We start from the raw sequence: 25,815 nt of genomic DNA, 5'->3' as shown, positions 1-25,815 counted from the left end.
GTGTTATCCACAGTCACCTTACCTAAGGCTTCTTTCTAGGCTATTTGTTTTAAAAAGCAGGGAGGCACTGAGGAGTGTAGATCAGTGCTTGAGCACTTGCCTAGCATGTGCATGGCCCTGGGTTCAATCCCCAGCTCCTATGGGGGAGCAGGAGTGGGAGCATTTTCATTAACTAAATAAGGCACGGGGGAAGGCTGGTGCTGTTTGAGAGTTAACAGCATCTTGCAACCTGTGGCATTTTAACAAGAAACAGCTGCTAGCTGCATAGGTCTTGGTGATTCTCCTCTCCTCCTCCATTCATTGAACTCTTCCCTTGGCTTGTGCAGAGTTTTTTGAGGGATATGGAACAGCCACCCCTCAGGTAGGAAACTGATTTTGGGGGATGTGCATGGTTAGAGTGCCCCACAATTTGAGGTTTGTGCTGAGAAGCATAAGGTTTTGCAAAGGAGAGAATGCTGGGACTAGAGATTCCACACAGTCCACAGGCACAGGTGACTAATGGCAGCAACCTGGCACTGCAGGAGCAGTGAAGCTGAGCTGCAGAGGCTGCTCGCTGCGTGGCTCCTGCACAACCTGCAGTTATGCAATCGAAAGGAATGTCTGTGGCATGCCAGGCATCTGGGTGCTCCGTGTCCACCCACGAAGAGCAGAGCTTGTGACCCTCCACTGAGCAGGTGACCAGCAAATGGAGGTCGCTAGGCAATACTCAGCTCCTTTCTACCCAGCTGCAACATTGTTGCTGAGCTGTCTCTGTTCAGGGATGCAGGGAGTGACCTGCGTGCCCTGCTGCAGAAACTTTCCCCCACTGTGGGGTGGAGTCTGTTTCCCAGCCCCCCCACCCCCCAGCAGACTGACTTTTCAGGTAGCTTTCTTGTGGTGAAAGGAGACTCATGTGTCCCCAGCTGCTGCTGGACTAAGCGACCCGAGTCTGGAAGCGGGCCCTGTGTTCATCGAAAGCACCTTACCAGAAGAAGAATGAGAACTCTGTTTCCTCCTCCGACTGGCTGATGGAGGTACAGACAGACTCGCTTTGAACCCTGGTTCTCACTCAGTTGCAGAATGACACAGCGAGTTTCCTGATTGGTGAAGGTGGGATTAAAATAGCTCAGGAAGAGGCAGAGGCACAGTGGCCACTGGGGCTTGGTGCTGGGCATGCAGCTCGTGGGCTGGGATGTTAAAGAGGACCCTGACTCACTCCTCCCCATAGCGGCCAGAGGCAGCTGCAGGTTTTCCAGGCCTTGCAATTGGGAGACTCCCCACCCTCTCAAGCGCATGGCTATCTGCCTGTGTTCTGGGTTATTTCTGTGCTAACCTAGCATCTGCCACTAGTTGACAAAAGAACACAGAAATGTTTTCCAAAGCAGATGCACTCTGGGTGTCTCGAAAGCCCAGGCAGCCCGCAGCCCCTTCCCCTCACCTCATCCCTAACCCTTCCTAGCTCCCCCACAGCTCTTCTCCCACCTACAGGTGGCTCACATGTCTGCACTTTCTTTGTCAGTTTCAGGAGGGCTCACAATTGAAAGGTGCCAAATTGCCTGGTGTAATGTCATCTGGTGGTGGTTCAGAATATAGCTTCCTGCTCACCAAGTCCCATTGCATAGACTCCACCCAGCACCTGCCTCCCGCCTGCACACTGCTCTGTATGTGACTGGCATCAGAGAAACATGGGTGGGCAAGTGTAATGACAGATGAATCTTAGCTCCTGGGCTTGTCTGCTGTGCTCTTTCATCCACTCCTGTTTTCTAGGGTTAGTCTGGCCTTTCAATGCTTTTCTGCTTAGCCAGAGTCTTTGCAGTATTTTTGCCTGTTTTCCCTCAAATAAACTATCAGCCGTGTTCTCCCTTTTCTGTCAAGAATGTAGTTTGTATATAGTGTACCTGCCTCACTCACTCCTCCCCATCTGTTCTGCTGCTTCTCGCCCCTGCCCTTGATTGGAGGCAACAGGTTATGTGACTGTGTGGCAGAGTTTGCAAGGGCGTTTGGCAAGCTCAGGGCACTGGGCTGGCCTCAAGTGTTTTGCCTGATAGGCCCTCAGGCTGGGCCAGGAGTCAGTTCTGAGTTTCTGCCTGGCATTAGCAGCCCTCTGGTCCACTCAGACACACCCAGAATCAGATGCAAGGTTTATATCTGGAAATACAATGGAATGAGTCACTAAAGCTTGACTGCTGGTAAAATAATTGATGAACCCTTGAAGTTGACTTTTTGTTTTCCTTCAATATCACTTTGTGTATCCATTTTTTTTTTCAGGTAGGAGATTATTTTAAATTTCAAATATATCTTATTTTCTTTTTTAGCCTCTGAAAGTTAGTAATACAGGGATGAAAACAATTGTGTCTAACTCACGGTTATTGTGATCCTCTGAGAACAGGGCTTCACCTAATAGGCACTACATATGTGTTGCTGTTATTAGTGACTTTTACATAGGTCACCTAGATACAGTCTCTGTTGTCTCCTGCATCCTGCCCTATTAAACAGGACAATATATTGAACATACACCATTCCATAACTCTCCCTTGAATGGTTTACTGGATGATGTAGTTGGCATCCCTCTTACAAAAAAGTCTCCAGGGATATTCCTTGGTCCTATTTCCTTCTATCTTTTACCCAAATGAGAACTCTGCATTTGCAGCCACCTTAATCAGTTGTTCAACAACAACTCCCCAATGTCAATATTAAAGGTTGCAGTGTACCTTTTTTTTCCAAATGTTGGTAACTCATTTGTACCTTATACTTAATGATGTTGTTAGTTCCATCCTGCCTGGGGCAGTGGGAGTCAGGGCTGGCTCTGCCTAGACAGAGCACCCCCCACACATCCTGCCTCTTGCCCTCACCTGATCTTTTGAACCTGATTGTCTATAGAGTTCTGAAGCCCTGCACTGAAAAACCCTCAGTGCCTTTCTGTCCCTGTTGTGGAAGGAAGGGCTAGGCTAGCATCATCCAGTAAAAATATAAGGGGACCCCATATGTAGTTTTAAGTTTCTTATAGCTATGTTTAAAGACTAGGTGAGGTGTTTTTTGTTTTGTAGTATAAAGGATCTAACCCATGGCTCATGGCTTTACATTCTGCCCCTTTTCCCCAGCCTTTTCCTTTTCCTTTTTTGGAGATACAATCTCACTAAAGGTCCAGACTGGCCTTGAATTTTAATACAGTTTTTTTGTAGCCCATCAAGTCTGATATACTATCATTTCAATGTGACCAATGTAAAATGGTTATGAATGAGGTGTTTTACTTTTTTTTTTTTTTAAACTAAGCTAAATCTGAAATCTGGTATGTATGTCACACCTGGGGCATGTCTCCATTTGGGCTGGCCACATTTAGAGTCCTCAGTAGTCACATGTATCTAGTGGCTGCCTTCATGGGCACTATAGGTCTCTCGGCTACCTGAAGTGCTGAGACCTCAGCTCCATGTGTTGGGGCCCACAGTCTCTCTTCTTTCGTGTCATGGCTAGGGTTTTATAAGCAGGGGCTAAAAGGTGATCATCTAAATTGGGGTCTTTTGCAGGACTTAATTTGCTCAAGTAATATTCCCCTGGTTCAGTAAGTGGCTCTCAATGGATGCTTGAAGACAGGTTTTGCCCACGTGAAGTCTTGGAGAGAGGCTCCCTGCCGGCCAGGCCTGACTGCTCCTGAGCATCTGCAGACAAGATTAGGAGGCCGGCTCTTGCACAGTGCTACATGACCTTTTTTTTTTTTTAATTTTTTTAATTTTTTTATTTATTTATTTTTTTTATTATGACCTTTAACCTCCTACTGCACAGAGCCGGGGCAAGGGAATTTCTCTGTGGATAGGGAATATTAAGAAGTAAATCAAGCAATAAATGAAGGCTTTGTGTTTGTGTTTTTATTTAGTGGAATAGAAGATGAACTCAGCTGAATTCGGTGAAGATGTAGAAGAAGGTAAATAAACGTTTCTCATTTAATATTTTTGAATAGGTCATATATTACATACTCTAAAAATGTAGAAGGGAATATAAAGTCTCCTACTGCCTGCTCCCATCCCCCTCTACTCAACACTTGTTATAAGTATCTTATGTATTTTTTAAAAGTGCAATACAGTTAATATTTAGTTCTCTCCATATCCCACCTCTCCCCCCAAAAGACTTACAGACCAATTTTGAACTTAGAACATGGTTTTGTTGTGTAGCACTAGTTTAGTAAGATAGAGATCACTTTGCTGGAAAGCACAGGTATATGACTAGATAGATGTTATTCTCTGAGTGACAGTGTCAGTGGGTGATCCTCAAACACCTGTGGTTCAGAGAACCCTGCCAATCTCTCAGTGGCCCTAAGTCCTATTTCTTCTCTGCACAGTTCTAAAAAATAACACTGTGAAGGTGGAGACGGAGGCTGAAGATGCTGCCCTGGACTGCTCACTGAATTCCAAGCCTTCAGAGAAGCACCCTCTGGACAGCGTCTTTGCCGCCCTCCAGGACTCCAGCAAACGAAAGCAGCCAGGCAGCGAGGGCCAGCCAGATTCTGTCCCCAGCGTGAAGAGGAGGCGGCTGATACCTGAGGTGAGGGCCCAGCACCTTCCCTCTGCTTGGGCTCTAGCCCTCTCTGATCCGAGGCCGAATCTCTCTCTATTCTTGGGCCTCTGGGCTATTGCTAAACCCTTGGGCCCAACTGACTTCAGTTCAGTTGGAAGTTTTGTCTGTATCTGGATTCCTTACAGGGAGAGGGGTTTCTTCACAATACAACTGCTTTTGAGTTCTTTCTTTTGCTGTGCTCCGTGAGGGCAAGGACCTTGACAGCAAGGGTGGTCAGTTCAGCCCAGCCTCCCACAGCTTTCATGGTTGACTCCTTCCTGGGAAGGTTGAGGGCTTTTTTTTTTTTTTTTTCTTTTCATAAATCTATCTTATGTCCCAATACTGTTAGGGAGCTTGTTCCCTAAAGAACTTTTCAGTGAATCTTTCTGGAAGTGGGGGATTCTTTTACATCATACCTGTTACCATGTAAGTTATCTGTTTTATGAATTTGCTTTATTTCTTCGTCGCTTGCTGATTGTATTGCACTTGGCTAAATGCTGAGAGATAGAAAATGGAAATTAACATGCTGGCAGCCTGCTGTTCAGGCGGGAGACAGGGACATCCATATGAAGTGGTTTGCACTGAGGAGAGAGGCAGCATTGGGACGTCAGCTGGGTATTTGTCTTAGGATGCTTCAGTGGGGTTGATGGAGCCTCTCCACGGTCCAACAAATATATCTTTAATTCTTAGGAAAACATTTTGCCAAACCCCCAACCCAGCTCCACATCTCCTCCCTGCCTCTCCCCTCCTGCTGGCCACATTCAGTCTTTGGGAGACCCAGAGAAGCATATTAACTTCTGCGTCTGTTCACAGAGAATCCAGGTTTTCAGTGCTCCTGGTCATTAGTCAGAGCACCGTGGGGTATCAGTCTGGGACTCTTGGTTTTATTGGTTAATTTCAATTCCCTATTAGATATTAGGGCAGATCTAAATAATTTGGAATTCATGCATTTTAGGGTCTTGTTTAGGCCTCAGTAACTAAAAATTATCCTTGTATTGCAACAATGGTGAGACTAAGATTTTAACCAGGATTTATTTTTATTTATTTATTTATTTTTTAAACCATTTCCTTCCCCATCTTTTTTTTTTTAAGAGAGAGAGAGAGAGAGAGAGAGAGAGAGAGAGAGAGAATTTTTTAATATTTATTTTTTAGTTCTCAGCGGACACAACATCTTTGTTTGTATGTGGTGCTGAGGATCGAACCCGGGCCGCACGCATGCCAGGCGAGCGCACTACCGCGTGAGAGCCACATCCCCAGCCCCTTAACCAGGATTTAAGTATGCATGTTTATATTATGTAAGGACCTGCATTCTACCTTATGGAACACTGAGAGATACATTTTAAAAATTTAATCATATTTGTTATTTTGTTATCTTTCTAACAACTTTATTGAAATATAACTTGCATACTATACTATTCCCCAATTTAGGTTTTGTGCAACTCAGTGGTTTTTAATACAGTCATAGAATCATGCAGCTATTACCACAGATTCATTTTTCAATTCGTTTTCATAACTCCAGGAAGAAACTCCTTTGCAGTCACAACCTTTCCCATACCTCCAACTCCTGACAGCGTCTAATCTACTTTGAATCTCTATAGATTTGCCTATTCTGAACATTTCATTTAAATGGAATCACATACTATATGGCCTTTCCTGTTGGGTTTTTTTTTTTTTTTTACTCACCATAATATTTTCAAGATTCATCTCTGATGTCGCATTCGTACTTCATCTCCGTTGCACACACCCTGGTCCCCCCCTTTTTTCCTTTTTACAGTACTGGGGATTGAAGCCAGGTCCTTGCATGTGCTAGGCCAGTCAGTGCTCTACCTCTGAGCTATATCCCCAGTGCCATCCCTGTGCTTTTTTTTTTTGGTGTGGTAGAGGGGATTGAACCCTGGGGTATTCGTTTCTAGCCCTTTTTATTTTTTATTTTGACACAGGATCAAGCTTAGTTTCCCAGGCTGGCCTCAAATTTGTGATCCTCCTGCCTCAGTCTTCTGAATAGCTGGCGTGCACTATCCTACCTGGTTTAAGAACTTCTCTTAACATTTCCTATAAGGCAGGTCTACTGGTTACAATTCCCTCATTTTTTGTTTGTTTGAGATACAGTACATATTTCTTCTTCATTTTTGAAAAATAATATTGCAAGGCACAGAGTTTTGAGGTGCTCTGTTTTTTCTCTCCACTTTCCGTTTCCCTGCACTCCCTTGCCTTCGTGGTTTCTGAGGACAAGCTGGATGTGAATCTTACCTTTGCCCCTCTTTGGTTTCTCTCGGGATTAATTTTTCTTTCTTTTTTTTTTTTTGTATTTTGCAAACAATATGCCTAGACATAGATATTTTGGCATTTTCCTTGGTTTTCTCTGAACTCCCAAATCTTTGTTTAGGTGTCTGCCATTAATTTGGAGAAATTCTGTCATGGTTTCAAACATTTTTTCTCTTCCTGGTCCTATACCTGTATGTCACATCTTTTGTATTGCCCCACAGTTCTTGGATTCTCTTCTCTCTCTCTCTCTCTTTTTTTTTTTTTGTGTGTGTGTTTGTTTGTTTTGTTTTGTTTCTTCTCCAATCCTTTTTCTCATTGCTTCAGTTTTGGAGTTTGCTGTTGAGGTATCATCAAGTTCAGAGAGTCTTTTCTCAGCCATGTCCAATCTGCTAAGACCATCAAAGGCATTATTCATTTCTGTTATAGGGCTTTGTTTTTTCTCTAGCATTTCTTTTTTGTTCTTTCTTCAAACTTCTACTTCTCTGTACATTGCTCCTTTGTTCTTATATTCTGTCTACTTATCCATTAGAACCCTTGACATACAAGTTATAGTTGTTTTAAATTCTTTGTGATAATTCATTCCATCATCTCTATCATGTGATTCTGCTTTGGTCTTCCTGTACCTTTTATTTTTTCTTGATAGTCAGATCTGATGTACTGGGTCAAAGGAGCTGTTGTGATAGGCCTTTAGGGGGTGGTGGTGAGGCAAAGGAGGAGGGGATTCACTACCCTGTGGCTGGGTCTCTGTCCTTTAGCAGACCTGTGCCTCTGGACTGTAAACTCCACTGGTTCTCCTGAGTTCCTCTGCTCCTCCCTGGGCTGGGACTGGATGGCTGGTGTGGGCTGGACTTGGTATCTCCCTCCCCACAGGTCAGATGGTCTCAGATAAAACTTCTTCAGGGTAGGCTCTGGTTAATTTCTCCTGAGGGCACATCTCCTTAAGTATAGATTACTTGGAGTATTTCAGAATGCTTCTGTTTTCCCTGACCCTCCCATAAGGCTTGGGAGAGTTTTTCTCAGATAGTCACACTGAGAACGTGATAGAGCTCTTGAAGGTAAAGCCATAAAAATACGGAGGCTCTCTGATGCCTGGGGCCTCTGGAGTTTTTAATTCTTGGACTTGTCCACCCAGAGCCTCCAGCAACGTATCCTTACAGATCAGGCTTCCCTGCCCAGCTCTGATTGCCTTGGGGGTCTCCACGGTTGGGTGTCTGGTCTGGGCAGTTGTGGTTCTCTGTATTCATTCACCTCTCTCTTCATTTTGGGGTCAGCAGCTGGACCTCACCTGTCTTATGGATCTAGGAAAATCGTAGATTTGTGTTTGTTTATCGAGCTTTTTACTTGTGAGGATAGAGTGGAGACTTCCAAGCTCTTTACATGCAGAACCAGAATCCTGAAACCACTTTACTCCTTTTTATGGCTGGATAATAGTTTGTTGTGTGGACACATTCATCAGCTGATGGACATTTGGGTTTTCCATTTTTTGACTTACGTGAGTAATAATTGAGCAAGACATTTAAAAAAATCTATAATGCCCAGGGGAAAAAAGTTACATTTAAAAAATATCTTTGAGCCTTTTTTAATAAAGAAATAATTATAAATATCCCACCCTTGACTCTGGCAGTCTATACCAGCCCCTTGCTGTATACCTGTGAGCTAAGGAAGGGCTTCATGCCTGGATGGCAGTTTCTAGTGAATAATGTCGGATTGAAACTCAGCTCCCAGGGCTGGGGTTGTGGCTCAGTGGTAGAGCGCTCGCCCAGCACATGCGAAGCCCTGGGTTTGATCCTTAGCACACATAAAAATAAATTAATAAAGGTATTGTGTTCAACTACAACTAAAAATTAATATTTAAAAACAAAAACCAAAAAACCCCCCCATCTCCCAGGTTAGGGTTGCGGTTCAATGGCAGAGCACTTGCCTAGCATGTGTGAGGCACTGGGTTCGATTCTCAGCACTGCATATAAATAAACAAAATAAAGGTCCATCGACAACTAAAAAAAAAGTTAAAAACAAAAAACTCATCTTCTGATTGCTTGTTTGAAAAATCATTGAACCATTTGCTTTTTCATATGTCTTATTTTAGATCATGATTTATTATCTTTTTTCCTAATGGTTGATATTTAGGTGTTTTCCAGTTTTATAGTCTTACAAATAATGCCACAGGGACCTTCCCTATACCTACTAAACCTAGTCACTTGTATGAGTGTGCCTCGGCTAGAATCCCAGAGGTTATTCTGATGGTGTTGAGAAGTTTGAGGAGGAGGAAGTTTCAAGGAACACTTGAAAATATTTTCCTCATGTGTTAGGTTCAATCAACAAAGCAAAACAAAACCAGCCCATTTTTATCTTTCATGTTACATTTCTGCTTATGCTCAATTCTGCAAACTCACCAGAAGGTTGAAGTAAAGCTAGAGTTCCGGAAATGGAAGATAATGTTGAGTGTATCAGTTGAACTATGAAACAAACCACCCAGGATTTAGTAGTTTAAAAAAATTGCCTTTTTTTTTTTTTTTTAAACATCATTCTGTGGATCAGCTGGTGGTGGTTCTTCTGATGTGGCCTGATGTGTTTGGGTGGAGTGGTCTGGAATGGCCTATCTGGGCTGGGGTGACTGGAGCTTCCCTTTGTGCACATTCTCCCCCTCTGGGAAGCCAGTCTGGGCTTGTTTACAGGATGATGAAAGAGTTCCTAGGGGCTAGGGAGGGCCAGCTCTGGAACCTCTGCTTGCATCACATTTGCAAGGGGCCTGCAGGTCAAAGCAAGTCACATGGCCATGGCCAAACCCAGACTCAAAGGTGGACAAATAAAATTCTATCTGCTGATAGAAGAAGCAACCACAGTGCAGAGGATGGGAAGGAATGCCGGCCCCATTGCCATGGCTGATTCATCACGGTGAGGAATGGCGAGCTCTCAACCAGGAGTTCTGGCCTTGTGTAGGCCAGGTGGGCCTTTGTGGGTGGCCCGGGTAAGCCCACTGCTTTGTTGTATAGATAATGTTACTCTTCATTGTTGTCACAGTGGGAGCATGGAGAAGGGAGCTGCTTCTTATTCTTGGGGCAGAAAGGGAAGGAAATGTTTTTATAATTAGCATTTTAGTCCAATTCTTCAGTACAAAGCCATTCAGAAGAGCTCTGGGTTTATGGTAGATAGATTTCTGGTGTCATATGAAGGTTCCAGATAGTGTACTTGGACAGTGGGGTGGGGAGGGCAGGAGCTTCAGGCATCACTTTTTTTACTTTTTTTTTTTTTTTTGGTGCTGGGAATTGAACCCAGAGCCTTGTGCATGCAAGGCAGGCACGCTACAGACTGAGCTATGTCCCCAGCCCCAGGCATTGCATTTTGACATTCTTGGGGAAAGGGAACCAAGAGTGGATTTAAATATTTCTGCTATGACTTGTCGGGTCTGCTTGTGCTCCATGGTCATGTGTGGTTGCTTTTCAGAGCATTGACTATAGAAGGCAGTTTACATCTTGGAGTGGAAAAGATATGTTAAGGCCCAGATTTTATTTGGGTGTTTTACCACTTTATTAATTTCTCTTAGCATATGTGAAATAAAGACATCCTTCCTTGTTCTGTACATAAAAATCTTTTTTTTTAATTTTGTTTTTAGTTGTAAATAGACAGAATGCCTTTCTTTTATTTGTTAATTTTTACGTGGTACTGAGGATTGAACCCAGTGCCCCACGCATGCTAGGCAAGTGCTTTGCCACTGAGCCAAAGCCCCAGCCCCATAAAAATCCTTTGAAATTATTAAACTCCTTGTGGAACGTTTAAAGCAGTATTTTCTTTTTAGAAGTTTGTACAAGGAGACATGTCAGTAAATCAATAGTCTCAGAACCCTGGGGACTTTAGAACAATCCATGACTTTCACGAAATTATCATATGTGTTGATTTTTCAAAATAGTACTTATCTAACACAAATAGAAGAGTCCTTTTTCATTGTCCCGCTGAATCTTCTGAGCCTTCTTCTACATGGTGGCAGGGCTGAGGCAGGGTGTATGTACTGCCTTATTGGCACATTTGGCACCTGGTAAGCCAGAAGAAGCCTGGAGGCTGAAAGGAATGATCATCAGAATGAGTGGGAAGCCGGGCATGGTGGCTCTTGCCTGTAATCCCAGCAACTGAGGAGGCTGAGGCAGGAGGACTTCAAGTTTGGGGCCAGCCTCAGCAACTTGGTGAGACTCTGTCTCAAAATAAAAAATAAAAAGGACTGGGGGTATAGCTCACTTGTAAAGTGTTCCTGGGTTCAATCCCCAGCACCAAAAAAAAAAAGAAGAAGAAGAAGAAGAAGAAGTAGTAGTGGGTAGGAGGTGCGGTAACTCTGTTAGTACAGCCCTGTTCCCTTTCTTCTTTTACTTAATTCCTATTACAAGGCAGTGAGGAAGGAATTAATGTGTCCTCCAGGCAGATGAGTCAACTGAGATAGGTAAGTTAAAGCCAAGTGCTGGAATGCCAGGGGAACAGCCTTGCTCCTGGGGTCTGGAGGGAAGACTCTGGCTCTCTGCTCTTTGGCCTTCTTGTCACCTTCTCTGATTCATCTCCCCTTCAAGGTAACATCAGTAGGAACAGAGACTCTGGAGTCAGATAAGGGGGCATCTGGTTCTGTGACCTCTGGGCCTCAGGTGCTTCCACTGTATGGGATGATAGCACTGGTCACCTCCCTGGCTTCTTGTGGAGTGGTGAGGTGCTCAGGAGGAGCCTGGTGTGGCCTGCCCCACCCTTCACAAATGTTTATTTGCCTTCTCAGAAGCCCTATCTCTAATCCCCACCCTGAGGCCAGTATTCACCCGCCTCCTTCCACATTTATTAGAACAAAACTGGCATGAGACTGTCAAGGAAGGCCATCTGATGCCCTCCAGGATGCCCCAGGCCTGAGCACCACCATGGTCAGAGCATAGAGCACCTGTTTTCTCTTTTCCACTCCAGGGCAAGAGGGCAGAGGGGCAAGGATTTGAATGGTAGCCCTGACCCTAAGGTGCTCCACATTCCCACTTCTATCAATGTTGACAGCTGGTTTTTTGAGTGACATTTAGTACCATACTCAGACAGAAAATAAAACCTCCCTCAAAAAGTCTAACAAAAGGCTGTGTGAAGACTTATTTGGCACCTCCCCTGATGAGAGTTGCATAGCCAAAGGCAGCAGATGTGGGAGGTGAGTAGCCAACGTTTTCATTGGGAATTATCTTTTTGTTCACAGAAGTGGAGGCAATGTTCAGGAGCTTTGTGCCAGGCAGAGGTTAGCCCTGTTCTGTGTTTTTTTGTTTGTTGGTTGCTTTCTTGTTTGTTTTAATCCCAAAATGCTGTTGTGGTCGAGTTTTCCATTGGAGAACAGAGATGCCATCTCGCTCATACATGCAGTGCCAATACCCTGAACACCTCATAAGTCAGTGACTGTGGGATGAACTGGGGATTCTTGAGAACGTGCAGAGCAACCACAGCAGGCAGGTACTGTGGCCATTCCCATGTTTACAAGGCTTGGAGAAGTTGGCACCACCAAGCCTGCTGCATTTCACGCTGTGCACATAGCACTGAGGCCTGGGGGGGCAGAGAGGGGAGTTTGTAAGGCACCTGAGGAACCTTAGATGCAGTATTATTCCGCAGTCTTCCTCTTTTCCCTTTTTTGCTGTTGCTTTAGGGTTCCCCCACCCTCCATTCCACCCCAGATTCTTATTTCTTTGGCATCTTAGCACATTCTTCATCCTCACCATATACTGTTGGCAGGGTAAAGACAGCCCGCCCAGAGGCTAAGGGCCATGAGAGGAGAGACTGCATCCCCCTCGTTTCCCATGTGCCTAGGCCTTGCACAGTCCTGCCAGGTGCGGGAGGCTGCTCACCAGCTCCAGTGGTGAGGCCTCCTCCAGCCCTGTTGCTGACTGCATCTAGGAGGGAGAGGAGGAGAATTCTATTGAAAATGAAAAAGGTTAGCATCATTCTCAGTGCAGTTGTGCCAAGAGGACGGTGCCAGCCCTCTTGCTGCCTTTTCTCCTGGCCTGCCCTTGATAGCACATTAATTCCAGATGCCCTTCTTCCCAAGGCATGCTGCTTTCTTGGTGTTCCACTTTGCTGCCTCTCTGGGCACCATTTAGCTCCTCATCAGTCATTGAACTGAGTTCAGTGACTGCTCTTGGATCTGAGGGCCTGATGAAGATGTCTAATACAGCCTTTCCGTGGTGACCCAGTCCCTGGGATGTCGCTGGGCATGAACACCTGGAATCTCCCCTAGACTCTCTACTTAACTTGAATTGCAACATATTAGCTTTCTTTTCCATCCCATTCTCTGGCTGAGAAATGTGGGCATTCCCTTGTGAGTCCACGGATGTGCCTGGTAGCATGAAATGCCCTGATCGTGATCCTGGCTCGATGCTGGCATCGCAGAGCCTCCACTATGCAGCAGAGTCCCCATATGGTTGGAAGATAAGCCTAGGAGAATTGGGAACTGTGTCAGCCAGACACCCAGTGCCAAGTAGCACAGATTTAAAGATTTCTTGATACTCCTAGACAGCTGAGCAGAGATTTTTATCATCGGCAGCAAGTGCAGCCAGCCCGTCGTCGCTTTGGCAGCATTTGTGGAATTAATTGGAGCACTGAGTTGACAGGACACCAGTGTGGGGCTATCTCAGAACCTTCTCTTTGGTACTTGTGTTGTGTTTTATGTTGAATTGTGTGTCCAAGGTTTCTGGAAGTGCAGAACATTGCCCTCTACTGGGACTCTAATATTTTTTATTAAAACAGTTTAGTCAAAAATGTTGATGTGGACAGTAGTGTTTCTAACATGCTCAGTGCAAACGGAAACATTTGTATTAATAAGGCTGGATATTAGGGGATTTCCAGTTCAGATATACTCTCGTCTCCTGCGTGGAGTGGGAATGTAGGGGAGTCCAGAAACATAAACTAGTTGTTGGAGTTCAGCCAGTCCCCCCAGTAACTTTTACCAGTACGTATTTTCCACGTTAGGTAGTCATTAGGGCAGGTCTCTTCCTACACAAAATCCTATTTTATTTATTTATTTATTTTAAATTTTTTGTTTTTGCTTCTTTTTTTGCAGTACTGGGAATTGAGCTCAGGGGTGCTCTATCACTAAGCTATATCCCAGTCATTACTATTTTTTTTTTTTTTTAAATTTTGAGACAGGGTCTTGCTAAATTGCCTAGATTGGCCTCAAACCTGCCATCCTCCTGCATCCAACCCCCCCAGGTCTCTGGGATTACAGATATGTGCCACTGTGCCTGGCATGAAATCCTGTTTTAAGTGTACCATTGGTACCCCTTGTAAAGCAAACATTCCTCTTCTAAAATTACTCCTAAGGTGGTTATAATTTTAATTATTGCTATTACAAACTCAGATCCTCTATATTGGTAAAACCACATCATAATCTCATAATCCACAGAACCTCCAAAATTATTTTGATGTGATAGAACCTATCGTGAACAATTGCAAATCTAACTTTGTCTACAAAAGTTAGCAAGAAGGACAACTCTGATTTTGTTAGGGCAGTGCTTTTCAGCAGTACCCATAGTTATAAATCCAGTTTCAGAGTAGTACAGCTCACATGTATTTGTATGTAAATGTATAGATACACACAGAGAAATGAAGTAAAACTTTGTACAATGTACAGTTTTCCTATTCTACTTTTTTTTTTCTTCTTCCCTTTAATGTTTTTACTTCTTTGCTCTCTCTTTCTTATGCTAGTCATGACTTCACCAGATCGATTTTATTATATACCAACCCACAATTCAAAACCCATTGTAAGCTGGGCATGGTGATGTATGCCTGTAACCCCAGCAACTCAGGAGCCTGAGGCAGGAGGATTGCAAGTTTGAGGCCAGCCTCAGCAACTTAGTGAGACCCTGCTCAAAGTAAAAAAAAAAAAGAGAGAGAGAGAGAGAGAAGAAAAGAAAAAGAAAGGGCTGGGGATGTGGCTCAGCAATTAAGTGCCCCTGGGTTCAATCCCCAGTACAAACAAACAAACAAACAAAAAAACCCACATTGCATTATGAGTAAAGCTTTTTAGCTCTCTTGGCCTCTTCTTGTTTCTGGGGTATATGTGGGGTTTTTGTTTTTTTTTTCTGTTTTTCCTTCTCCTTTCTTTTCTTTCTTTTTTTTTTTTTTTGGAGATGAGCACTGCATTGCCTGGACTGGTCTCAAGTGATCCTCCTGCCTCAGTCTCCCTAGCCGCTGAGACTTCAGGTGCTTGTCATCATGTCTGGCCTTTTTTTTTTTTTTTAAATAATAATTCTCTGCTTTCTGACAGATAGCAGCACAAAAGAATTGTAAAGAATTTAAACTCCCCTCTAAGCTCGGTTGCCAGGTATGTCACCACTTCCCAGCCCTCCCGGGAAACAGACCTCAGGAGAAGGGAAGAAGGGAAGTGCCTTCAGTAAGAGCTTGACACTGAGTGCACTAGGGAAGTCCTCTGGTGACTGGTTGAGAGGAACCTTTACCAATTAACAAAAGGCCCACAGTGTTACACACCTCTGCTGTGGCTTATGAATAGCATTGTTTAATAGTAATCCCGTTGTACCAGGGACTAGGGGGAGGCTGAGGTGGGAGTATCACAAGTTCAAGACCAGCCTCAGCAACTTAATAAGACCCTGTCTCAAAATAAAAAATAAAAGGGACTGAGGACATAGCTCAGTGGTAAAGTACTGAGAATTAGTTCCCAATACCTTCCCCCCGCCCCCATTATAATTCTATTGTAGTGATAGATATTTGTTAAGCACTTACTGTGACCCAGCCTTGGGCTCAGTGCTGATGGGCAGTGTTTCATTTTAAAGCCCTTACTACCTTCTAAGACAGATACACATAAGAAGTTGAGACATGAAAGGAGACACAGAGGACAACGTAAAAATTGAGCTGAGCTCCTATCCAAACCTTCATACCTCTTTACTATCATGGTTTCATGAAGCCAGTGGCACTGTTTTATTATTATTATTATTGCAGTATTGGGGTTGGAACCCAAAGCCTTCTGGTATGCTAGGCAGATGCTCTACTACTGAGCTCTACCCTGGCCCCCAGTGTTCCTTTCCTTTCCTTAAGCAGGTATTTGAGAGAGGTAGAACACCATGTCCTACTTTAGCCAACGCTGTCTGTGGTTGACATTCAGTGACCTCTTCTGTGCCCTGGGCACTTTGCTAGGCAGTGCAGATAGACCAAGAATGACATGGTCCCTTCACGCTTTCCCATGAGGAGGAGGTGACTACAGGAGGGAGCAGGATGGGTTGCAGGCCACCCATGCCAGGCTCCCTCCATCCAAGTATGTCCCTAGCCCTCTGCTCTTGGGAAGGGGGTGTGTGTGCAGAAAGATCATGTGGGATGGATGGTACCGACCCTTCCTTAGCCTCTACAGATCCACCATGAAGAAAGTATTGGCCAGTTCCTTGGAATAGTTAAAACACTTTTGAGAATCCTTTCATGTTCAGATTCCTAAGGGAGTGTAGTAGACTTTATTTGGAATGATTGTAATCAGTGAAGAAAACAGCCTTTCTTTACTGTGAGTCAGATGATTGTTTTATCTAAATGAATGTCCAAAAAAAAAAAATTTTTTTTTAAAGAGAGTGTCCAGAGCTGGGCATGGTAGCTTAGAACTGTAATCCCAGCTACTAAGGAGCCTGAGGCAGGATGATGGAAAGTTCAAGGCCAGCCTGGGCAACATAGCAAAATAAAACAAAAAGATAAAAGCAGATCCAGGAAGTAGTTCATTAATTTAAGTGAGAACCAAAGTGTAAGAGTTCAGAAGACTCAAATTCTTGTTGTGTGACCCTGTGGTCTGTTTTGCCCCAGGTCCCCTGCTCTCCTGGCTAAATTGCTTCCCTGCCATTATAAACCCCACCTCCTCAGCTTGTCTCTTTCCCCAACATTTGGTTAGGCTACAGAGAAAACACCTTATGTTCAGATTTGTGTGGGCATTAGTTACCTGAACACTTGAAAGTGACTCTAATCTTCCTGGGTGAGGTGAACCGCGGGCAGACACTGTCTGCCAGGCTCTTACCACTCCCAGAGGACCCACAGTACCTGGGAGCATATATCCATATGTAAAAAGAATATCAATTTTAATTTGAGCCTCAGTGCCTCACAGCAGACCCAGAGATTTCAGTCTGTATTATAACAGGAACCCAGGTGATTCATGTGGATATTAGAATTGAAGGCGCACTGGGCTAGGCCACACTAACTGTATTTTTCCCAGGTGTGGAAGTAGCATCCTAGGGTGCACTTTGTTCTTGTCCGGTCTCCACTTGCCTGAGGCTTGTGGAAGCCTGGGCTTTGTGCTTCAGTCCTGCACCTCCCCTGACACCTACCAGTGCTCACTAATTAGCTCTCCTGCTTAATTAAACCCTCACAAACATTCCAGTAAGTTTCTGGGTCAAATTCAGCATTTGTGGAAAAAAAAATAGGTTTATTAGGAAACATAGCTGAAGTACGACTAGTACCTTTTAAAGTATTCAATTTGATAAGTTTTGACATGTGTATAGTGTGCCAGTACACCATCACCTCAATAAGATAATAATTATATCCATCGCCTATTGAAGTTCTTTCATGTCACTTTGTATCTTTCCTGCCACCCTTAGGCAACCACTGTTCTGCTTTCTATCACTATAGGTAAGTTTGTACTTTCTAGAATCTTATATAAATGGAAACATATGGTATGGTTTCTTTTGTGGTTTCTTTCATTTAGCATAGTTATTTTGAGATCTATTCTAACTACTCTGTCTACTATACAGGTCAGTTTATTGCTTTTTATTGCTGAATAGTATTCTATTATTGTATGAATATAATAGTTTATTTATATACTTGTTGATAAAAAGTTGGGTGGTATCCAGTTTTTATCTATTTGCAGATAGGACTGCCTGGAATACCTGTGTACAGGTCTTCATGTGGATATGTGCTTTTTATTCTTCTTGGTAAACAGATACTGAAGAATGGAATACCTAGTTTATATGGTACATCTAATGCTAACTTTTTTAGAAACTGCTAAACTATTTTTCAAAGTGGTTATATCATGCTGTCCCCATCAGCAGGGTATGAGAGCTTCATTTCCTTCCATCATCTGCAGCACTTGGTATTGCCTTTTTAATTATACCAAGTCTGGCCTTGAATTTGCATCCTCCTGCCTCAGCCTCCCAAATCGCTAAGATTACAGATGTGTGCTATGGCTCCCAGCTGTTTGTAGTTTTTAAATTATTAAAAAGTATTTTGGTGGGGGAGAATGAAATCTTCCTTCCTTCCTTCCTTCCTTCCTTCCTTCCTTCCCTCCTTCCCTCCCTCCCTCCCTCCCTCCCTCTTTTATGTGGTGGGGAGGATTGAGCCCAGTGCCTCACATGTGCAAGGCAAGTGCTCTACCACGTAGCTACAGCCCCAGCCCAGTCTTAAAAATTTTTTTGAAATATTTTTTAAAGGGCAGAAGTTTTTATTTTTGCTGAAGTCCTGTGCATCAGTTCTCTTATGGATTGTGCTTTTGGTGTTCTAAAAATGTTGGTCTAAAACAACTGGTCACAAAGGAATTTTCATAAATTTTCTTCTAGGAATGTTAGAATTCTAGGTTTTTAATTTAGGTTCATGATCCATTTCGAGTTAATTTTGTGCGTAGTCTGAGGCTCAAATTAAAATTGATATTCTTTTTACATATGGATATCAGATTATTCAGGATCATTTGTTTTTTGTTTTTTTTTTTAAAGAGAGAGATTTTTATTTATTATTTTTTAGTTTTCGACAGACACAACATCTTTGTTTGTATGTGGTGATGAGGATCGAACCCGGGCTGCACTCATGCCAGGCGAGCCCGCTGCGGCTTGAGCCACATCCCCAGCCCAGGATCATTTGTTGAAAAGACTATCCTTTCTCCACCAAATTGCCTTTGAATCTTTGTAACAAATCACTAGTCCTACAAACAGAGAGAAGCAGATCTCTTAAAACTTCTAGAGTCTAAAAACCACTGAGAAAAATAGTAGGAACTTTGGGTTCCCAAGTGGTGATGCAGCTTGGCCTCAATTATTGGGATCTTTGGAGATCCTCATTCCCAAATTCTCCTCCCATCCCTTGAAGAGTCCTCTTCTGGCCTTGCCAGTATCCGTGCTCTTTCTCCTGTTGGGCCCTGTGGACAGGAAGTGCAGCACTGATGTCCCGAAGGAGTGTGCACCTTCCAGCCTGAGCCCTTTCTCAGGGATTGGAGAGAACAAGCAGGTTTGGCCCTGGCATGCAGTTGTGTTACTGTTGTGTGTTAATGGTTGGGGGAGGGGAGCATTGACCATAGCAGACCGGGTGGCTGGCCTGAGTCCAGCCTAGTAAGTCAGAGCACCTGCCTAACACTCTAGGAAACGCTTTCTGTTTTCCAGGCACTCCTCGCAGGCATGCGGAACCGCGAAAACAGCTCGCCCTGCCAGGGCAACGGAGAGCAGGCCGGCCGAGGCAGGAATGTGGGCTCCGTGTGGCCGGGGGAGGAGGAGCCCTGCAACGATGCCACCACCCCTTCCTACAAGAAGCCTCTCTATGGCATTTCGCACAAGATCATGGAGAAGAAGAACCCTCCCGTGGGGGACCTGCTCAACACCTATGAGCTCTTCGAGAAGGCCAACGCCAGCAACAGTCCCTCCCCTCTGCGCCTGCTGAACGACCCTCAGAAACGGGACTGTGGCGGGGCATCAGGAACAGCCACTGACGGCGACCCCAACATCTACTTTCTGATCCAGAAGATGTTCTACATGCTCAACACTCTCACTTCCAACATGTCCCAGCTGCACAGCAAGGTGGACTTGCTCTCCCTGGAAGTGAGCCGCATCAAGAAGCAGGTGAGCCCCTCCGAGCTGGTGGCCAAATTCCAGCCACCCCCCGAGTATCAGCTCACCGCTGCTGAGCTCAAGCAGATTGTGGACCAGAGCCTATCAGGCGGGGACCTGGCCTGCCGTCTGCTGGTACAGCTCTTCCCCGAGCTCTTCAGCGACGTGGACTTCTCCCGCGGCTGCAGCGCTTGCGGCTTTGCAGCCAAGCGGAAGCTGGAGTCGCTGCACCTGCAGCTCATCCGCAACTACGTGGAAGTCTACTACCCCTCAGTGAAGGACACTGCTGTGTGGCAGGCTGAGTGCTTGCCGCAGCTGAACGACTTCTTCAGCCGCTTCTGGGCCCAGCGGGAAATGGAGGACAGCCAGCCAGGAGGCCAGGTCACCAGCTTCTTTGAAACTGAGCAGGTGGACGCCGGCCACTTCCTGGACAGCAAGGACCAGGAGGAGGCCCTGTCTCTGGACCGCAGCAGCACCATCGCCTCAGATCACGTGGTGGACACGCAGGACCTCACCGAGTTTCTGGATGAAGCCTCTTCGCCGGGTGAGTTCGCCGTCTTCCTCCTCCACCGGGTCTTCCCCGAGCTCTTCGACCACCGGAAGCTGGGCGAGCAGTACAGCTGCTATGGCGACGGTGGCAAGCAGGAGCTGGACCCGCAGAGGCTGCAGATCATCCGCAACTACACGGAGATCTACTTTCCCGACATGCAGGAAGAGGAGGCCTGGCTGCAGCAGTGCGCGCAGCGCATCAACGACGAGTTGGAGGGCCTGGGGCTGGAGGGCGGCAGCGAGGGCGAGACGCCGCGGGATGACTGCTACGACTCCTCCAGCCTGCCCGATGACCTCTCCGTGGTCAAGGTGGAGGACAGCTTCGAGGGTGAGAGGCCGGGCAGGCGCTCCAAGAAGATCTGGCTAGTGCCCATTGACTTTGACAAGCTGGAGATTCCGCAGCCGGACTTCGAGGTGCCAGGCGCCGACTGTCTGCTCAGCAAGGAGCAGCTGCGCAGCATCTACGAGAGCAGCCTGTCCATTGGCAACTTCGCCTCCCGCCTGCTGGTGCACCTCTTCCCGGAGCTCTTCACCCACGAGAACCTACGCAAGCAGTACAACTGCAGCGGCTCCCTGGGCAAGAAGCAGCTGGATCCCGCCCGCATCAAGCTGATCCGCCACTACGTGCAGCTGCTCTACCCCCGGGCCAAAAATGACCGCGTCTGGACTCTGGAGTTCGTGGGCAAGCTGGACGAGCGCTGCAGGCGCCGGGACACGGAGCAGAGGCGCTCCTACCAGCAGCAGCGCAAGGTCCACGTGCCAGGCCCTGAGTGCAGAGACCTGGCAAGCTATGCAATCAACCCCGAGAGGTTCCGAGAGGAGTTTGAGGGGCCCCCTTTGCCCCCCGAAAGGAGCAGCAAGGACTTCTGCAAGATCCCCCTGGACGAGCTGGTGGTCCCCTCACCCGACTTCCCGGTGCCTTCTCCCTACCTGCTGTCGGACAAGGAGGTGCGCGAGATCGTGCAGCAGAGCCTCTCCGTGGGCAACTTTGCCGCCCGGCTCCTCGTCAGGCTCTTCCCCGAACTCTTCACCGCCGAGAACCTGCGGCTGCAGTACAACCATTCGGGGGCTTGCAACAAGAAGCAGCTGGACCCCACGCGACTGCGGCTCATCCGCCATTATGTGGAGGCCGTGTACCCCGTGGAGAAGATGGAGGAGGTGTGGCATTATGAATGTATCCCCAGCATTGACGAGCGGTGTCGCCGTCCCAACAGGAAAAAATGCGACATCCTCAAGAAAGCCAAGAAAGTGGAGAAGTGACGGGCCTGTGGGCTGCCCAGAGACTTGGGTTATGAAAGGCTGAGCGATGGGCACCCTTGGGACCGAGTCACTTTGGAACATGTGTATGGTATCCACAGACAGGCACCTTATGTCAGTGGGGAGTGGCTTCCTACATTTGCACACGTAAACACCTACTCACCCACCCATGAGAAAGCAGCCTTGAATTTGGTCTCTTGACTTTGTCCTGTATTCCCTGGTGGCACAGCCCGAGTTTGGGAGGAGCCAGGCTATGAGCAGAGGGACTAGCCGAGTAGGTCCTCTCTTCTTGATTGTGCCCTTTCCTGTCCCTCACAATCCAAAATGCAAATTCAGCAGCTTCTGTTCCTCTCCCCACACTTTTCATCTTCCATTTTTAACTTTTTCTTCTTTTTTTAATTAAAATGAACCCCTTTTAAAAAAAATCATTGGGCTCTTTGGGGGCCATTTTACTTAGAAAATCTTTTTAAGTATTTGAGATGAAGTACTGTAAGATAATTTCAGTTGCTGGGATTTTAAAAGATGATTCAGAGATTTATGAATTTTTTAGAAGTGCCATGTTTGTGCATGATGGGTAATCATAGCTTCAGGTGGCATAGAGACTGATTTTACTGACCTCGTCTACGACATCTGATTTTGGAGGAGTCTCGATGCCCCTTGGATGGCAGTAGAGGTGATGATAGGGATAGCATGAAGTCCTTTCTGACGATGTGTAAGTTTTTCCTTCTGCTGTGGTCCCCGGGAAGGAGATGTGCTGCGCGTCAGTAGAATGCTGTGCTCACTCTGTAGATGAGAACACTGGATGATGATATGAATGTAGATAGACCTGGAAACACACATTCACACAATGTCTCCATTTGAGCTGTGTCCTTCCATGGCCCTCTATTCCCTCTCCACACATGGGTGCTAATTGGAGGGGCAGATTCATTTTCTTGGAAAATAATGTGTGTGAGCATTTGGCTTCTTGTTTGATTGAAGGGTGGGCTTCTTTGAGTTCACCAAGAACTGTTTACTTTCTGTGCGGGTATTTGTACAAAATGCAGGTCTGGGAGCTGTGTGGTGACTTCCCCCAGACCTCAGCAATAGCTCCTCCCATTAGCATGGCATCCTTATGCCTCTGGGCAGGCCCAGGCCTGGGGCCCTCTTGAGGATACCCCATATTGAAAGGGCACAGGTCATCTCAAATGGGACTCCCATGTCCCTTCCCAGGTCCACTCAGAACTTTCCCTTTGGGTCCTCTAGAAGGTTCTACTATCTTAACCTGGCCCATGCCCTATCTTCTAGGTGTGCATCTCTCCCCTCCCCACTGATTGGGAAGGTCACACTGCTCCAAGCCGGCAGTTTGCTCTCTAGGGGCGCCAGTTGGGAAACTCCCCAGCCGGTCACGTCTTTAAAGACAGAACTTTTACTTGCCCTATGTTGGGGGCCAGATGCTGAAGAAAGAAAGGAAGCAGTCTAACCCAAACTGGATGCATCTTACCAGAGACCTGGGAAATCGACCCACACAGGATAGTCATAAAGCCTTGTGGGAGGTTACAGATTTAATACCCTAATGGTTTAATATTTTGCTACCTTAAAATGCAGATATAATAGAAATAACCTGTGAATTTTCCTCATATAGTTAAGAACTTTAGTTCCAGTAGCTATATGACATAAATTTTGCCTTCGCTCAGTAGACATTTGTTTATATAACAGAATTTTGAGCCACTTAAAAATGACTCTTCAGTATCATTTACAGATTATTTCTGTTAAAACTGCAAACCTGAATTTTTGGAATTGAAAAATGCACAGGGACTTAGTGACTCTGTCACACGCACCCATACACGCAAACACACACACTTCTCCTTACTAGAAAACTTAAGTGAGATGAAGGGGACCTCAGTGAATACTCGTTTGCCTTTGTGCCTGTGAAGGAACTGGGGCAGCCAGCAGACTCACTTCCCTGCTCACTTGGGCTTTTCTTTCTGCCTTAGTCTCTCCACTACATACGCACGTGCATGCGCCCTACCCAAAGATGGCTGTGGCACTCTCCTGCAGGCCCCACTAGTTGCGGGGGTCCCATGGAATTTTTTTCTGGTCTCTAGGATGTATCCAAGAGGATTCCAAGCCATGTGAAAATTGCCCTGCTTTCTAGAGGGTGAATGTGACCCTGCAACTTCAGAAGCACAATCAATTGTTAATTTTTGAAAAGTTCCTGTTTGCTTAACATTGAAGTCAACAGGTTCTAGAAATTAAATATGTCTCTTTGTTACCTAGAGCATGTTAAATTTTTGGAAACTGTATTTTGGTGGTTTCCTTAACACCCTTCTTGTGTAACTCACCCCCCTACCCCCAATATCCTACAGTCCCTTTCAGTGAAGAGAGGTGGACACACTCTGGGAGCGTTTCCTGTCCCCCTGGATTGTGTTCTGTCTGTATGGTGTCCTCACTTCTGCATCCATACAGGTGGCTCCGGAGGGCATGTTTTTTTTGTTGTTGTTGTTGTTTTAACATGAAGCAATAGAAGTAAAAAATACTTACTTTTTCAGAACTTAATGTGTTCCATAAAATCTGTTGGCATCAACCCATCCTTCTCCCCATCTTAATTCTTTGGTTTTTACTTGTTTGTGTTTTGGATTATTTTCTGCCTTGTATCCCAAGGACTAAAGAATTAGCACAGACACATTCTGACGTTAAGTAAAATAGTAAGTCACGGTAGGTGGTAGTGGTCATGGTTTTCTCTGTTAGTAAGTTGTTGAAGAATGTATGAAGATAGTCATGAATGTACTAAGTGTTCGGATCCTGCTTCAGTTCACATGGCCGTGTCTACATGACGACAGAAGTTTGACAGGGAATCAAGTGGTGTCTGTGTCACTAGCGCTAGTGTGCCCCTCCCCCTTCAGTGTTGGCTCCAAACCTTGCTTTCCTTTCAAGTTAGGGGGCATATCAGCAGCAGTTATCAACCAACCAATGGGATCTACTTAGTGGTGACTGGATTGGCTGTTAAAATGGTGAGAGTTGGTAAGCGTTGCTGCCTGACCACACCGCAGCATGGCCACTTGGGTTCCTGTAGAGATGGCCTCAGTTTCCACCTTAACCCCCCCCCAAGGGTTCTTGAGACCCCTGATTGGAGGTCACTGAGCTCTTGCCCTGTCTGGCTGTGGTGACGATTCTGAAGTGGAGTTGGGGGCCAGGGGTGTCCCTGCTGTTGGGAACATTTGCCTCTAGTAGATCCAGCCTTAATGTTTTCTGACATCCTAGTGAGAGCAGACCCTGCACAAAGCGGATATCAGAGTTAATACTGTGAGGAGACAAAATAATGAGAATAGTTTTACCAAAGATAATGAAATATCGCATAATGTCTGCATATTACCATTGAATTGAGTGCATCTTTAGAAAACTGAATGTAACAAAAACCCACGACATTTTTGGAAATTGTATGCTCTCTAGCAACTTTGTGTGAATTTTTATACAAGCACTGTTTTATGAGTTATATAAAATGTTTTAAAAATAGAAAAACTCTGGTCTCCTAACATCTTATTTCCTTAAGGCACTGGCCTCTTAGAACATGACTTGGTCTGTCTGTCTTTCTGTGTGACTTCCTGCCCACCTCCCAGGGAAGGGAATGAATGTTCTGGGGGGTTCAGCTCCTCGGGCTTCCACTCTCAGGGTGTCAGGGGTACATCTCGGGGTTTCAGTTTGGCCACAGCTGAATGACTGAGAAGTCACCAAATAAGTCCTCCAATCCAGCTTTTACACAAACCACTTCCTGGCCACAGTGGGAAACTCATTTGACCTTTTTTTACCTTTCCTGGTTAGGTGCCAGGCCAGTCCTGCCAAACTAGCAGAGCTTCACATAACTTTAACCTCTTTTTTTAATTCACTTTGGATTAAATGGGATGTATTTCATCAAAGCTAATGAGTTATTAAAAACTAATTGATAACAAAAAATGCATGATTTTTTTTTTTTTTTTTTTGGTACAGGGATCAGACCCAGGGGCACTTAACCACAGAGCCACATCCCCAACTCTGTTTTTGTGTTTTATTTAGAGACATGTTCTCTCCAAGTTGCTTAGGGCCACACTAAATTGCTGAACTCTCGATCCTTCTGCCTCAGCTTCCTGTGTGTGCCTCACCATGCCTGGCGAAATGCATGGTTTTTGATAGCAAAAACGCATGTTTTCCCTCACGTTCTCTTGTCCTCGGCTAACTATAAATGAATGATCTTCAATATTTTATAGTAAAAATAAGCCTGAGGATCACAAAATGTAAACAGAATGTGGCTCCTTATTGGAGCCTTTTTCTTACTGTGAGTGTGCTTCTTTCGGGGGTGGGGAGTTGTTTGTTTATGGTGCTAGGGTTTAAACTCAGAACCTCATGCATCTACCCCAGAGGTACACTCTCACCCTCTTATTTCTGATTTGATAGCTCCAAAAACTGACTGACATATCTGTGCTTTAAACTT

The 25,815-nt window shown here is 45.4% G+C and overlaps 1 protein-coding gene across 2 annotated transcripts; it reads left to right on the top strand.

Moving 5' to 3' along the window:
• The first annotated feature begins 858 nt into the window (after window positions 1-858).
• Window positions 859-24,869, top strand: Bend3 (BEN domain containing 3). Of its 2 annotated transcripts, XM_015499829.2 has the most exons (4): window positions 859-1,013; window positions 3,851-3,898; window positions 4,313-4,515; window positions 19,125-24,869. In XM_015499829.2, exons 2-4 carry the CDS (start codon window positions 3,862-3,864, stop codon window positions 21,372-21,374), a joined length of 2,490 nt encoding a protein of 829 aa, XP_015355315.1. In that variant the 5' UTR covers window positions 859-1,013; window positions 3,851-3,861; the 3' UTR covers window positions 21,375-24,869. The 2 variants fall into 2 exon arrangements, with proteins under 2 accessions (XP_015355315.1, XP_015355325.1); XM_015499839.2 differs by lacking the exons at window positions 859-1,013; window positions 3,851-3,898; window positions 4,313-4,515 and adding an exon at window positions 9,514-9,687.
• Window positions 24,870-25,815: the final 946 nt, after the last annotated feature.

This window comes from Marmota marmota, unplaced genomic scaffold, assembly GCF_001458135.2.
Source record: "Marmota marmota marmota unplaced genomic scaffold, marMar, whole genome shotgun sequence".
Classification (NCBI taxonomy): Eukaryota; Metazoa; Chordata; class Mammalia; order Rodentia; family Sciuridae; genus Marmota; species Marmota marmota.
This window is presented reverse-complemented; position numbering and strand designations above follow the sequence as displayed.